The 13591-nt window shown below is 47.0% G+C and overlaps 1 protein-coding gene across 8 annotated transcripts in view; it reads right to left on the bottom strand.

Moving 5' to 3' along the window:
• Positions 1-5052: 5052 nt before the first annotated feature.
• The window catches only part of LOC116727346 (rho GTPase-activating protein 23-like), a 119388-nt gene continuing 110849 nt past the window's right edge, over positions 5053-13591 (bottom strand). For 6 of the 8 annotated variants that reach the window (XM_032574735.1, XM_032574734.1, XM_032574730.1 and 3 more), the window contains 11 exons: positions 12934-13040; positions 12661-12773; positions 9905-10057; positions 9725-9803; positions 9532-9605; positions 9349-9438; positions 9138-9263; positions 9013-9057; positions 8813-8906; positions 6621-6652; positions 5053-6526 (listed from right to left, as the gene is read on the bottom strand). In XM_032574735.1, the coding sequence (XP_032430626.1) occupies positions 5699-6526; positions 6621-6652; positions 8813-8906; positions 9013-9057; positions 9138-9263; positions 9349-9438; positions 9532-9605; positions 9725-9803; positions 9905-10057; positions 12661-12773; positions 12934-13040 (1741 nt within the window). In that variant the 3' untranslated portion in view covers positions 5053-5698. Of the gene's footprint in view, positions 6527-6620; positions 6653-6896; positions 6952-8812; positions 8907-9012; positions 9058-9137; positions 9264-9348; positions 9439-9531; positions 9606-9724; positions 9804-9904; positions 10058-12660; positions 12774-12933; positions 13041-13591 lie in introns of all 8 variants that reach the window. The other 2 variants (XM_032574736.1, XR_004340789.1) reach the window with 2 other exon arrangements.

Here is a 13591-nt window from a genome sequence, read left to right as displayed (position 1 = left end):
CCGGCTTCCCGGGGGAAGCCAGAGGAGACACCGGCCACGTGCACACCGCAAGTCCGGGCTTCCACGCAACACAGAGCCGGGCGTACCACCTCCAGGGAACACCTCAGCTGCCCGAGGGCAGCTGTGATGGAACCAAGGGGGCAGTGCGCACCGCGGACCGGGGCTTCACCGCAACCAAAGCCGGGCGTACCACCTCCAGGGAACACCTCAGCTGCCCGAGGGCAGCTGTGATGGAACCAAGGGGGCCGTGCGCACCGGGGACAGGGGGCTTCACCGCAACCAAAGCCGGGCGTACCACCTCCAGGGAACACCTCAGCTGCCCGAGGGCAGCTGTGATGGAACCAAGGGGGCCGTGCGCACCGGGGACAGGGGGCTTCACCGCAACCAAAGCCGGGCGTACCACCTCCAGGGAACACCTCAGCTGCCCGAGGGCAGCTGTGATGGAACCAAGGGGGCAGTGCGCACCGCGGACCGGGGCTTCACCGCAACCAAAGCCGGGCGTACCACCTCCAGGGAACACCTCAGCTGCCCGAGGGCAGCTGTGATGGAACCAAGGGGGCCGTGCGCACCGGGGACAGGGGGCTTCACCGCAACCAAAGCCGGGCGTACCACCTCCAGGGAACACCTCAGCTGCCCGAGGGCAGCTGTGATGGAACCAAGGGGGCAGTGCGCACCGCGGACCGGGGCTTCACCGCAACCAAAGCCGGGCGTACCACCTCCAGGGAACACCTCAGCTGCCCGAGGGCAGCTGTGATGGAACCAAGGGGGCAGTGCGCACCGCGGACCGGGGCTTCACCGCAACCAAAGCCGGGCGTACCACCTCCAGGGAACACCTCAGCTGCCCGAGGGCAGCTGTGATGGAACCAAGGGGGCAGTGCGCACCGCGGACCGGGGCTTCACCGCAACCAAAGCCGGGCGTACCACCTCCAGGGAACACCTCAGCTGCCCGAGGGCAGCTGTGATGGAACCAAGGGGGCCGTGCGCACCACAGCCAGGGCTCAGAGCTCCAGCCAGCACCTCGGACAGCTCCAAGCCGTCCACAGAGCACTGTCTGCAGCCTTTGCCCTGCCAGCCTTCGACCGAGCTTTCACGCAGCTCACAACCGAACCAGAGAGGCCACCGGTCCATCAGATGGACCGAGGGCGCTCACCGGACCGACCGGAGCCCACAGCCAGGGCTCAGAGCTCCAGCCAGCACCTCGGACAGCTCCAAGCCGTCCACAGAGCACTGTCTGCAGCCTTTGCCCTGCCCGCCTTCGACCGAGCTTTCACGCAGCTCACAACCGAACCAGAGAGGCCACCGGTCCATCAGATGGACCGAGGGCGCTCACCGGACCGACTGGAGCCCACAGCCAGGGCTCAGAGCTCCAGCCAGCACCTGGGACCGCGCCGAAGCCGTCCACAGAGCACTGTCTGCAGCCTTTGCCCTGCCCGCCTTCGACCGAGCTTTCACGCTTCCAAGGAGCTCAGAACCGAGCCGGAGATGCCCCAGGCCCTTCAGAAGGACCGAGGAGACACACCGGACCGGCCGGAGCCCGCTGCCTTACCGCCCCAGACTTCCAGAGAACCGGAGACAAAATCTGGAAAAAGGGCTTAAAATGCTGGAAAAAGCCGAAAAAGGGGCCTAAATCCGCCTTACCCTAGCTCCAGTAGACCCCTAGAACCGGCCTGGATCGAAAAACTTTGGCTTTTTCCGCTCCAAGCCCTCTTTCCGAACTCGCTCCTATAATCCCGCCGGTGGGGTTTTTCTCCGTAAGGTCCTGAAATCCTACCTATCGACGGAGCCGGGGTGAAGGGTCGATTTTTTTTCACGGGCGGCAATGCTTTGGACAAACTTTGAACGGTTATCTCGGCTTCTGTGAACGACTTAAAGACGATTCGACCACACCAGAGTGTTCTCTGGACTCTGGCCTTTCCGGCAACATGCGGCTTTCCCCGGGGAAATGCATTTTTAAAAAATTTTATGGAAGTGGAAAAATCACCGGGGGCCTCCGGGGCGCCGAGGCCGAGGACAGTGAGCCGCTGCGGACACCGCCGGCTGCTTCATGGGCCCTCTCTGGAAGTCCGAAAATTCAACTTTGTCCCAGGATGATGGGAGTGATACAGGCGTGATCGGGGCATTCTCCCGGGCCTATTGATCCTGGTCTCGAACCCCCTGGTCCCCGGCAAAGTGCCTTTTCGACCGCTTTGACCAATTATGGTTTTCGATTTTTAATTCCTCCTGCGGGCGTCCCAGGAACCGGAGAACCACACCAGAGTGTTCTCTGGACTCTGGCCTTTCCGGCAACATGCGGCTTTCCCCGGGGAAATGCATTTTTAAAAAATTTTATGGAAGTGGAAAAATCACCGGGGGCCTCCGGGGCGCCGAGGCCGAGGACAGTGAGCCGCTGCGGACACCGCTGGCTGCTTCATGGGCCCTCTCTGGAAGTCCGAAAATTCAACTTTGTCCCAGGATGATGGGAGTGATACAGGCGTGATCGGGGCATTCTCCCGGGCCTATTGATCCTACTTTCGAGGCCGCTGGTGCCCGGGAAAGTGCCTTTTCGACCGCTTTGACCAATTAGGGTTTTCGATTTTTAATTCCTCCTGCGGGCGTCCCAGAAGCCAAACGACCACACCGTTTTATTCTCCAGACTCTGGCCTTTCCGGCAACATACGGCTTCCCCCGGAGGAATGCATTTTTAAACATTTTTACGGAAGTCAAAAATCACCCTAGCGGGACGTCGGGGCCCCCCGAGGCGGGCTGTAGCCTGACTTTGCCCCGGCCCTGCTAAGACCCATCCAGGCTGGAGCTCCCTCCTCCTCCTGCTCCCTTCGAACCGCGGGGTCCAGGCTGGCTGGCTGGCTGGCTGGCTGGCTGGCTGGAGCTCCCTTCGAACCGTGGGGTCCAGGCCGGTGGAGCTCCTCCCTGCGAACCATCCGGGCTGGAGCTCGCTCCCTCCCTCCCTGCTTACCTCCCTTCGAACCGTGGCATCCCACACTTAAGCACGGACTACACCCACCGACACGCACGGCCCCGGACGGGTCGTGCCCCTGGTAGGGCAAAGAGAAGCAGCTCCAGGTGGTGGTGGCGGCGGTGGTGGCGGTCGTCCCAGCCGTCTCCCCCGTCCCCCCCTCTCCCCCTGCCGGACGTTCGCCCGCAGGACGGGGCTCCCTAACCCGCTCTTTCCCTAACCCTAATTTGCTCAGGAATGATTTCCAGTTCAACGGGGAGTGGTTCTTGCAGGTGAAGGGAACTGCCATGGGAAAGAGGTTCGCGCCGGCCTACGCGAACATCTTCATGGCCGAATGGGAGGAGTCCGCCCTAAATGCCTGCGATAAGAAACCGCTGCATTATTACAGGTATTTGGATGACATCTGGGGTGTTTGGACTCATTCAGAGGAGGAGTTTAACCGCTTTCTACACACCCTAAACACTCACAACGCCTCCATCAAATTAAAGTCGTCCACCAGCCTTACTGCGGTGGACTTCTTAGACACCACCACTTTCAAAGGGCAAAATTTCACCAACACCGGCCAATTAGACATCAAAGTCTACTTCAAACCCACTGATACGCATGCATTGTTGTTTAAATCCAGTTTCCATCCAAAGCACACGTTTGCGGGATTAGTTAAATCACAATTAATTCGATTTCACAGGATTTGCACACAAAAATCTGATTTTTATGAGGCGGTTAGGGTGCTGTTTTCGGCTTTGTCCAGCAGAGGGTACCAGAGGTCCTTCTTACGGAAGTGTTTGAAGGCCTTTTCTGAATCCAAGCAGCCGGATGGGACCGTGACACTTCCTTTCATCAGCACCTACTCACCTGCTAATGTCAATCTGGCCTGTGGTTTGAGACAAAATTTTATAGGGTTCCAAACTGTTAGTGGAAGGCTGACCGACAGGAGAGTCATACCTGCTTTCCGACGAAACAGAAACCTGAAGGACCATCTCGTTCATGCCAAACTCAGATCACAGACTGAGCCGAGCACAATTGGACAGGGATGGTGTTTCAGACACCAGAAATGGTTGCTGAACCACCATACCCACAAAGTTTATTTTATCCCGCTTAGCGGGGGCCCACAAACACAAAATTGTGTTTATTTAATAAGATGCCGGGTTTGCAGAACCAGATTTGTGGGTCATACGGCAAATACAATGCTGGCCCGACTGGTTTTGCATGAGCGAGATGTAGCCCGACGGTTGAGGAGGAAGCCATTTTCCCTGCTTAATGCACATTTCGTGCAGCATGGATGGAGCTCCGTGAGGCTCATGGTACTGGAGCATGATCCGACCTGGACTTTAGGCCAAAGAAAAAAAGCAGCCTTGATTTGGGCTGCTAAATTGGGCACCTACTCACCCTCGGGCTTGAACGAGAGGTGATAGCCGCGGCGTCGGGGGTCCTCGGGATAGTATGGCCTGCGCATCGCGCCCCCTATAGCGTCTGGCGAAGGGGGCGCGGATGGTCTTTGGACCGTTTTCAACTTTTCTACTAATATCACTGGACATATGATTAAGCATAACTGATGTTATATAGCAATTATTTACAGTTAATTATAGTGTGTATTACACATTGAAGGATGTATGAAGACAGTTTTAAATGAAACGGAAAGGAGGTTTTACAACATGACATGAGAAACTTCAAATTCCATCTAATGTTCACTTCAACCAATTAACACAATTATATGGTGATGAATTATTTTTAAGGCTAAGGCTGGTTACATTCAGATCCCTCAGAGAAAGTATATCCCCAATTGTCATGGAAAATACTGAAATTTAATACAAAATCTCCTAACTAGAATCAAAAATCAACTGTTAGCTTTTAGGTTCAATTAGAAATTCCCACAAATGTCTCGGATACAGCATAAAGAACTCTAAATGCTTTCAGAATCTTAGGTTTAGGTTAGGTTTATACTGCTCAGGACTGCAAATAATTTTATTCAGACCCCAACATGCACTATAACCCAAGAACAAAGCTCAAACTGAAACCTGTGCAGCAACTAATCTTAAACACATTCCAGCCTTCATTTCACTCTTGCTTCTCAGTTCCAATCTAAATGACAACAAACCAAATCATGTCCAAAACAAATAATTTAATAAATTATATGTTTCATATACAAAGGTTAGGAAAGACTTAGGCAACAAATACAAAACAGGCCTCTGCACAATCATAGTACATCAAGAAGGGCACAGAGATCATGTTGTCTTGGCAGAAAAGTTTGGGTGAGATTCATCTAATTATTAATAAACTACAGCTGAGGGCTGGAAGGTCAAAAGTTGGAAAACCACCTGGGAGTCAGAGTTGGGAGATTTGGCTGTGGTTCTGCTTGGCCTCTGCTCTCTCCTAATGGTAAGGGTCCCATATGGAGCACTGGATGGGGAGTAAAAGCCTATCAACCTCTGGCTGTAGAAAACTGCTCACTGCAATCATGAACAATTTATTGCTGCATGTGATCAGTAGGCCAGTTTTTCTGCTTCCCTAAGTAAGTAGCTAAGATAGACTTTGTTTTTAACACACATTTTTAGCTTTTTGTTTGTTAAATAAATTAAGATATTCTGTTCTTATATTTACAACATTTTAACAGCTAGTAAAAGTCTGATTTTTGAGGCATGAGATCCGGATGCGTACAAAGGGGCACACCATCACGGTTTGAGAGACAAACAGTTGAGCAGATGTTGGCGAGTAAACTTTTCTGTTTTAGTAGAATTAAAAGTTGGCTTAAATGACCACAGTGTGGCGACGCCATGCTCTCCTCTTGGCTTGAGAATCTGGAGTCGACCTTAACACCACAGAGGAGGATCGCTGATCAGTCCATCCTGAAGTAGAGGAGAAGGCAGAAAAGGGATGTTGAGCTGAGCCTGCTGTGACGGATCTCTGTTGAAGAAATCCACACTGAGCTGCTAGCACTTCCCCAGCTCTGATCACCTTTACCCCATCTGATCTCTGACCTCTGCCAATCTCCTGGCCCTGGCCCAGCTCCAGGTTAATGGAGGTGGCCCTGGTCCTAGCAGGCCTGCCTGTACTGGCTGCCTGACTCCACTCTGTAAGGCAACTGGAGGTCTGCAAAGAGGGGGGGCAGCTGGGGGAGATCCAGAATGGAACGCTGGGACGTTCTTTGACGTCGCTCGGAATCTTGGTATGTGATGGTGGGCTTGTTGCTGCTGGAGGTTTTGGGTATTTGCCGTGGCTCTGCTGAGAACCAAGGAAAGAACCTCCCCCCCCGGCTGCTCCCTTCCTCACAGCTGTTTCTTCTTCTCCTTTTCCCTCTTCAGATGTCTGCACATGTACCACTCCATGTCTTTTTTCTTTTTTGGAGCAGGTATGTTCCCCCTGGACCGGTTCTTGCGGTCCCCTTCCATCAAGGGGACCTTCATCTCTCTCTCCGTAGCTTGTGTTTTTGACCAGTTCATGATCAGAGTCCTCATCGCCGCTGCTGACTGCTAGATGGGTGCTGAGGCATTTTTTACGTTTGCGGGTCACAGCAGAGATGATGGACTTGGGAAGGAAGTCCCTGGCATTCAGATCTTTCTTGGAAGTGGAAGACATCTGAAAAGATGAAACCCCAGACTAGAAATCAGGCATTTCATCCTTATTTACAGAATATAAAAAATGAATATCACAGTAGTATCCTTCTCTTTACCTTCAGTTTAATTGAGTCACTGGTGGTGGAATCTACCCAAAGAAAGGAAGATGTGTGTTAGAACCAAGTTTTGCAAAGTGATTTCAAATGATAACAAATCTACAACCCAACTTTCTGGAAAACTCTTAGTGTCGGATTATTTATCTTTATTAATGAGTCACCTGGAGGTTATCGACACAATGGTTTGTGTTGTCCGACAGAAAGACAGAAATGATGGCAGGAAAAACAAGAGGATGACAGAGGGGCACCACACCCAAACACACACCACACACGCACATATGCTGTAGTTTGAAGACCTGGTCCTACCGAAGAGGGCGATCCAGGGTCTGAGCTAGAGCAAAGGAGAGCAGAAGGTTCAGGAGAGAGAAAGTTTGAAATGCTGAATGTTGACTGACTTTAGCAGTAGATCTGGGAGCATCAAGCTTTCACTGGTCATCTGAGCAGACATGAAGACCCTGAACCATGCTGGCACATCAACCAGACTGCAGGGGGTGCTTATTTTATTCAGATTTTGGGGTGCTGTATATGCTGCTCTAAGTTCAGCATATACATAGTGCTAATTGATTACTCTTATGCCCTCTTTAGACCAAAGGCAAGCCCGACTCCATGATGTATAAACGTGGCTGGATTGGAAGAAATGTAGAACAGTTCTTGAATGAGGGGAATGATGACACTGCAAGGTGTTCTCTTGTGATCCCACCATGTTCCTTAACCCCACTACCCACTGTGCTCATGCCACAATGCTGCTTCTGCCATGTTCCATTATTGTATCTTGTTGAACCAGAAATATGGAAGTTTCTTGGTCTCCACCATCAGTTTGGGCTTTCCACTGGGAAGGATCCTGATCAGCGCTCTGTCACCTGATCGGTAGCAGCAGCATGAAGGGGAGCGCTGTGCAACCTGAGCATGCTGGATCTGGAGCTAACCCTGTGAGCTGATCACACTCCCACTGAAGCCTGAAGGTGGTTCTGCTGTGAATAACCCCTCTGCCCCCATCTTCCTCCTCACTGGACTTTTCTGTGATAGTCTGAAGGAACACAGCAGTCAGACAGATGGTCCAGGTTCTCCTGCTACAAGGCCTGGGTGTGGCTGACTGTCTAGCTGGTTAGGTGCAGTTTCCATGTGGAGACGCTGTTGGAAGAAACATACACTGAAGAAACATACAGTGACACCTCTGCAAGTCCAGCATGAGCAGAACCATGTAGTCATGTGAGGTCAGTCCTGCTTCATATTCCCATGAGCTGCTCCAAAGCTTCGTTCAGGCCCAGTTCGACACTGCCATGACATCCAACCAAAACATTAACCAACCTCTACCCACTGATACCTGAAGGTGGAGTCTACTGCACCCCAGAAGACCTCTAAGACCCTCAAACACTAACCACACTATCTGGTGTGATGGATAAGTCTTCATGTTTTACAGAGCTCCAACTCCACAACAAATAATAATAATACATATAATAACAATAATAATTGTTATTATTATTATTGTGTGTTTGCTTATTTCTACTGTATATATTTGACCTTTTGCACGGGAGCTGCAATGCAATGGAAATTTCGTTGAATTCTGTTCAATGACAATAAATGCTATCTAAACCAGATCAGACATTTCCAAGTCAGTTAGGCAACAAATACAAATGTTTATGAAATATATAATCTACTGACATAAACATTTTCAATAATGTAATACACTGTTTTTTTTAACCAAAGTTCTCCATATTCTAATCAAATTGTTAGAGAACACACACATTGCATTAAGATTTGTTTCCTGAGTGATAGACTGGTTGGAGCCCAGGGTCTGCCCTGGAGAGTGTAATCAGGGGGTCTTCTTACTATAAGTGAAAAAAATCTGCCAGTGGAACTAGTACATTTTCATCAATATTAAGGAATTATTGAGTTAAAACAAGTTATGTCTTGCTGAAAAAAATTCTTGTAAGGTAGTTTTGTCATATTTTAAATGTGCAGAGAATCTTACACTAGAAAGTAGAGAAAAGTACTTGGTCAGATTTAGCGTCTTTGCAGTGTGGTACCAGGTATGCCTGCTTTATGAAGCAATTCTGTAAGGCGGTTTCCTCTAAAGTCTCAGTGCTCACTGTATTTGACAGTCTGAGATTGGATTGTCTGTCCACTTCTAATGTGAACTGAAAAAGCTGTAAATGAAGCACAGAAAGCTTGGATTGCTTGGTCCTCCTCACCTGAAGCATCCCCAGGCATGCCCGGCCTGCCAATGTTTGACAGCAGGTGATCGATGTTAGGGACAGGTTGAATGTCCTGCTTACCCTCAGGAACCTACAAACACACACATCCCCAAAATAAATGTAAACCTGGATACATTTTCCTGTTATGAATTTTCCAAGGGGACATGGGGGGGGGGGGGGGGGGGGGGCAAACTCACCATATTGTCCTGATCCAGCTCACCGTCGCAGAAGAACCAGTCATGCTGTAAAATCAAAGCAGCACAATGTCAATGCAGGTCAAGGTTCTGCTGGAGCTTCTGAAGTTGTAGGTGGTCACTCTTACATGAAGGATGAGTGTTTCCACTATTTTATAACGGTCGGGCATGTGGGTGACCATGTCAGTCATATTGTCCTCTGACGTCCTCACCAGAGTGGGACCAAACACCAGAGCCAGGTTTCTTGGCTCCATCTGGAATAAGGCAGAACTCCATCAGTGACAAAATGCTGGGTTTCAGTAGAAACGCTCAGTCGATATCAGGGGGCACAAAGCTCACCTTGTTCTTTTCAGAGTGGTCTGCCACCATCTTCAAGTGACTCACCAGGAACTTAAGGGTATGGTAATAATAATCTGGGAGGTCATGGATCTGAAACGAGCCAAGGGATGAATGTTAGGAATGTCATCTGGTTTTATCACAGCAGATTTTAAAAGGAAAGCTGTCCACATCTTGAGAGCGCACCAGTTTTTTCATGGTCTTCAGTCTGTCATCAGCAACTTCTATCCGGTTGGCATCAATGAAGCTGTTATATTTGTCTGCGTACAAAAAACAGCAATCCTCTTCTTAAAGGTGAAAAACTCAGTGACAACAGCTGCTTTCATGCTGTAGATGTGTCTGCAGAGTGAAGAATGAGGCTCGGGACACCCAGACTCACCGTCAGTGAACAGAGGCTCTGGCAGTTTTCTGAAGAATGATTTCAGCAGGCTGCTGATAACATTCAGATCTTGCCATCTCTGTAAAGAGACGAAAGGAGGCAGAATTATCCAAATCAAATCTGTGACCCTAAAGGCAGCATGTCCCATCAAAAGTCTAAGAAAATGAGAGCTCTCCAAACCTCTTCAGCAGTGTTGATGTCCAGGCCCTTGTTGAGGTGTTCCTGCAGACTTGACACCATGGCATTGTTTCCAGGCACGCGGTAGATCCCAGTGTACTCCAGACCAGAGGACTCCACCACACCGCAGCATATTTCAACAATCAGAGGGACAAACTGTGGACAGGAAAATGTCTCTACTTCTTGGAACCACAACCATTTTCAAGTGTATCCCTTAAATGATCATAAAAAGATTCTCTTTCTCTGTTCACAAGTCTCTATGTTTACCTGTTTGAATGAAGAGTTATTGTAAATGGCATTTTCCTTCAGTAAGAAAATCAAAAAGCAAATGTAAATAAGCTTCTGAGAAGTATCACTCTCCACTTTTGTGAAGTAGTTGATGTCATTCCCAAGTTGATATTTTATTATTTAGTGAAGCTTATGTTAAAGAAAACTTTCCATCATGCCAAGTCCTTGGTAAGAGTGTTTTGGGAAGCAGAGCAGTGGCAGTTGTTGAAAAAGAAAAATTAGTGAGTCAGAATAAGAAACTTTTTTTTCAAATTAGCCAACTTTTTCTTCAGCATAGACCGGTCTTTGTCAAACTCTGGTACCCTACAAAGTGGTGGTCCACGGGCACCCCCTACTGGTCTGTGAGGTACTGCATGTAAACAACCGTTAATTTGCTGAGACGTAAGCTCAAAGTGCGACGCCACAGTTAGCCTGACAAAGAACTGTGTTTAAGAATAATGGATAAATGACTTAAGACCGGGAAAGAAAACCTAAAGATACTGGTAGAAAGTTTATCAGGGTGAGTTGCAGAACTTTTGTTTTTGAACACTAATATGATGCATGCTGCATTCACCCAGGTCTATGTTTGCGGCAATGCTGAATGCGATAAGATGGTGACAAGGCGGTTAACAGTGCTGCGCCTCACACTGACCAACTGCATTGTAATACATAAAATAAAATTATGTTGGGCTATCTACTGGCTGAAATTCAGAATGAGTTGCTTTGGCAAAACGAAATAAAAAAAAATTTCAAATAGCCCTAAAATGTTGTTAGTGCACAGACTTGTAGTAAATAAGTTTTTTGATTTCCATGTATTTTCTATAACTGGAAAGCTTACAATCCACAAATTCAGAATCTGTAAATAACTCAGATTCTACACCCTGAGTTGAGTAGACTTATTCTTGGTTTTATTGTGGAAGGTTACATTTATAAAACAGAGACACCCTTCACATTAGGAGGAACAAAAATGAGTTAAGAGACTAATATTTTAATTACAGGTAGTATATATTAAGATGTTGTGTTATTGCAGGGGTAATTACAAATTAGGTGGTCTGCAAGTGTTTGCTAAATGGGGCAAGTGGTCGTCAGCATGAAAAAGTGCGTGAAACACTGGCATAGAGAGTCTGTCTTTCATCTGATTGCACAGCTCTTCATTGTTGTTCCAATGCTGCATTTCTGTATTCTATAGTTATCTTGTATGTTTACAGTGAAATAGTCTATTTGATGACTTGCAGAATAGTAAATAAAATCTTTATATATATATATCCATGCATTTGTCATTCTCTAATAAATTTTAGAAGGCATATCAATTCTCTTTGTATTAGTTTATTCTTTGGGTATTAACCGACATTAATATTCCCTCCATATATTAAAAAGGATTTTTCTTCCTGTTGCTATGTGGTCAAGTAGTGATTTCAAGAATCTTTAATTTCAGTAGATGGTATATCTATACCATAGATGCTATATCTATACCATTGATGGTATATCTATTCATCCATACCATCGATGGTATAGATCAGGGGTCTCAAACTCCAGTCTTCGAGGGCCGCTGTCCTGCAACTTTTAGATGTGCCTCTGCTGCACCACACCTGAATAGAATAATTAGGTCATTAGCAAGATCCTGGAGAACTGATATACACAAGGAGGAGGTAATTAAGCAATTTCATTCCAGTGTTTTGTACCTGTGGCACATCTAAAAACTGCAGGACAGCGGCCCCTGGTATAGATGGTATGGATGAATGAAATATCTACCATTCATTCTACTGAATGGTAGATATGGTAGTAGTCACTATCATGTACTAACCTTCACATTTTTTCTTACTTTAATAGTTTTAAATTTAGGCGAATTAGGCAGTAATAACCACTCTTCGTCATCTCCCTTCTTTATAGAAATCCTAACAGGTCCTGACTCCTGTGAGTGGCGTTTGAAAATGTATCATGCTCTCTTTAATCTTCCCAACCGTAGAACTCTTTTTAAGAGTTATGCTTGAAAATGACTTGCCATAAACGAACTGCATATATCTCAGGAAATAAAGGCAAAATATGGTGAATTGTAGACTGCATGTGAGTTTTACAATGTATTTATCCAAAATTGACATTGACATCAGTTGATGATGTAATAACTGTAGAAGGTTCTGATCAGTTGTCTCTGACCTTTGCTCTCTTTTTAGGAAGTAATCTCCTCCCACACTGCCTGGTCCTCCTGGTCTGACTTTTAGGAATGTACCACTAATTCATAACAACACAATATACTAATTCCTAACAACAAATTTTTTCTCAGTTTTGAAATTAATCTCCTGAAGGTTTAATCATTAACCTGTTGAAGTTGAGCTGAACTATCAGTAGTTCTGTCAATAGTAAATAGTACAGGAGAGTAATTAAAATTATTTTCTGTTGTAAGGCTGAAATTATGGGCCTGCAATTCTACGGACACTATCTATTCACTTGCAATATTCTGTTGTTTTTTGTTCTAGCATGCTTGCTTGGCTTACTTTATGGTTAACAGCTGGCTGGCAGTCCTCCAGTCTCACCCCAAAGGCTTTCGGACAGCCTGGTTTCTTTGTTTTCTTCATGAGGTTGATACCCCACAGGGCCTTGTTGTCATCTGAAAGCACAAAGAAATATTAGATCAAATATTTTTGCTTTCTGGATAACAGCTCATGGTCTGCAACAGTTTGTCAAAGTATTTAGACTGAATAAAACCCAGGTAATTACTGATTGCCACTGCTTTGCCTCTAGTTTTCATATTGAGACCTTACACCCACCAGCTCTTGAGGTTCGGTTCCCTGAAGTATCGTCTGTTTTAGCCAGGAGGAAGTCAGGCACCATGCGATGGGCTCTGGGGGAGGAATCCGGCTTGTTGTCTGTCAGGCTACAAACAGGACAGAAACAAAAGCACACAGCGTCATTCTATGTGATGGCATCTGAAATGTCTCTTATGGAAACTTAGCTAAAGGGGCCACCTGCAACACGTCTGGTGGAATTTCCACTGTTGAAACTACAGTAGAAATTTATATGAAAGAGGAAATACCTTCTTTTTCTTTCAGTTTTTGCCTTTAGGGGTCGTTACAGCAAATTATTTGTCTCTATCTAACCTTATCTGCATGAAAGAGAAAACTAATCCTGAGGGAAATGCTTTGACTTACTCTGCGAGCTACCAACTATGAGGTTTCTGCTGGGATCCTGGTTGCACCATAGCATCTCCATTAGACTGTTATTGGGCACACACATCATCCAACAACCATGAGAAAGGACTGAGTGAGTGACTTTGAACAGGAAATCAACAAGTCTTTTCTATGTTCGGTTAGATAGCAGGACTTATCTTTGCTACATTAGTAAGAAAAAACCCTAACCCTGAAACAAGCCATGAACCTCTCTAGCAATAACAAAACAAACAAGATGACCAGATTCTGGTGCGGGTCC

Source organism: Xiphophorus hellerii, chromosome 10 (assembly GCF_003331165.1).
Source record: "Xiphophorus hellerii strain 12219 chromosome 10, Xiphophorus_hellerii-4.1, whole genome shotgun sequence".
Lineage (NCBI taxonomy): Eukaryota > Metazoa > Chordata > Actinopteri > Cyprinodontiformes > Poeciliidae > Xiphophorus > Xiphophorus hellerii.
The sequence above is the reverse complement of the archived record's forward strand: the minus strand, read 5'-3'. Positions and strand labels throughout refer to the sequence as shown.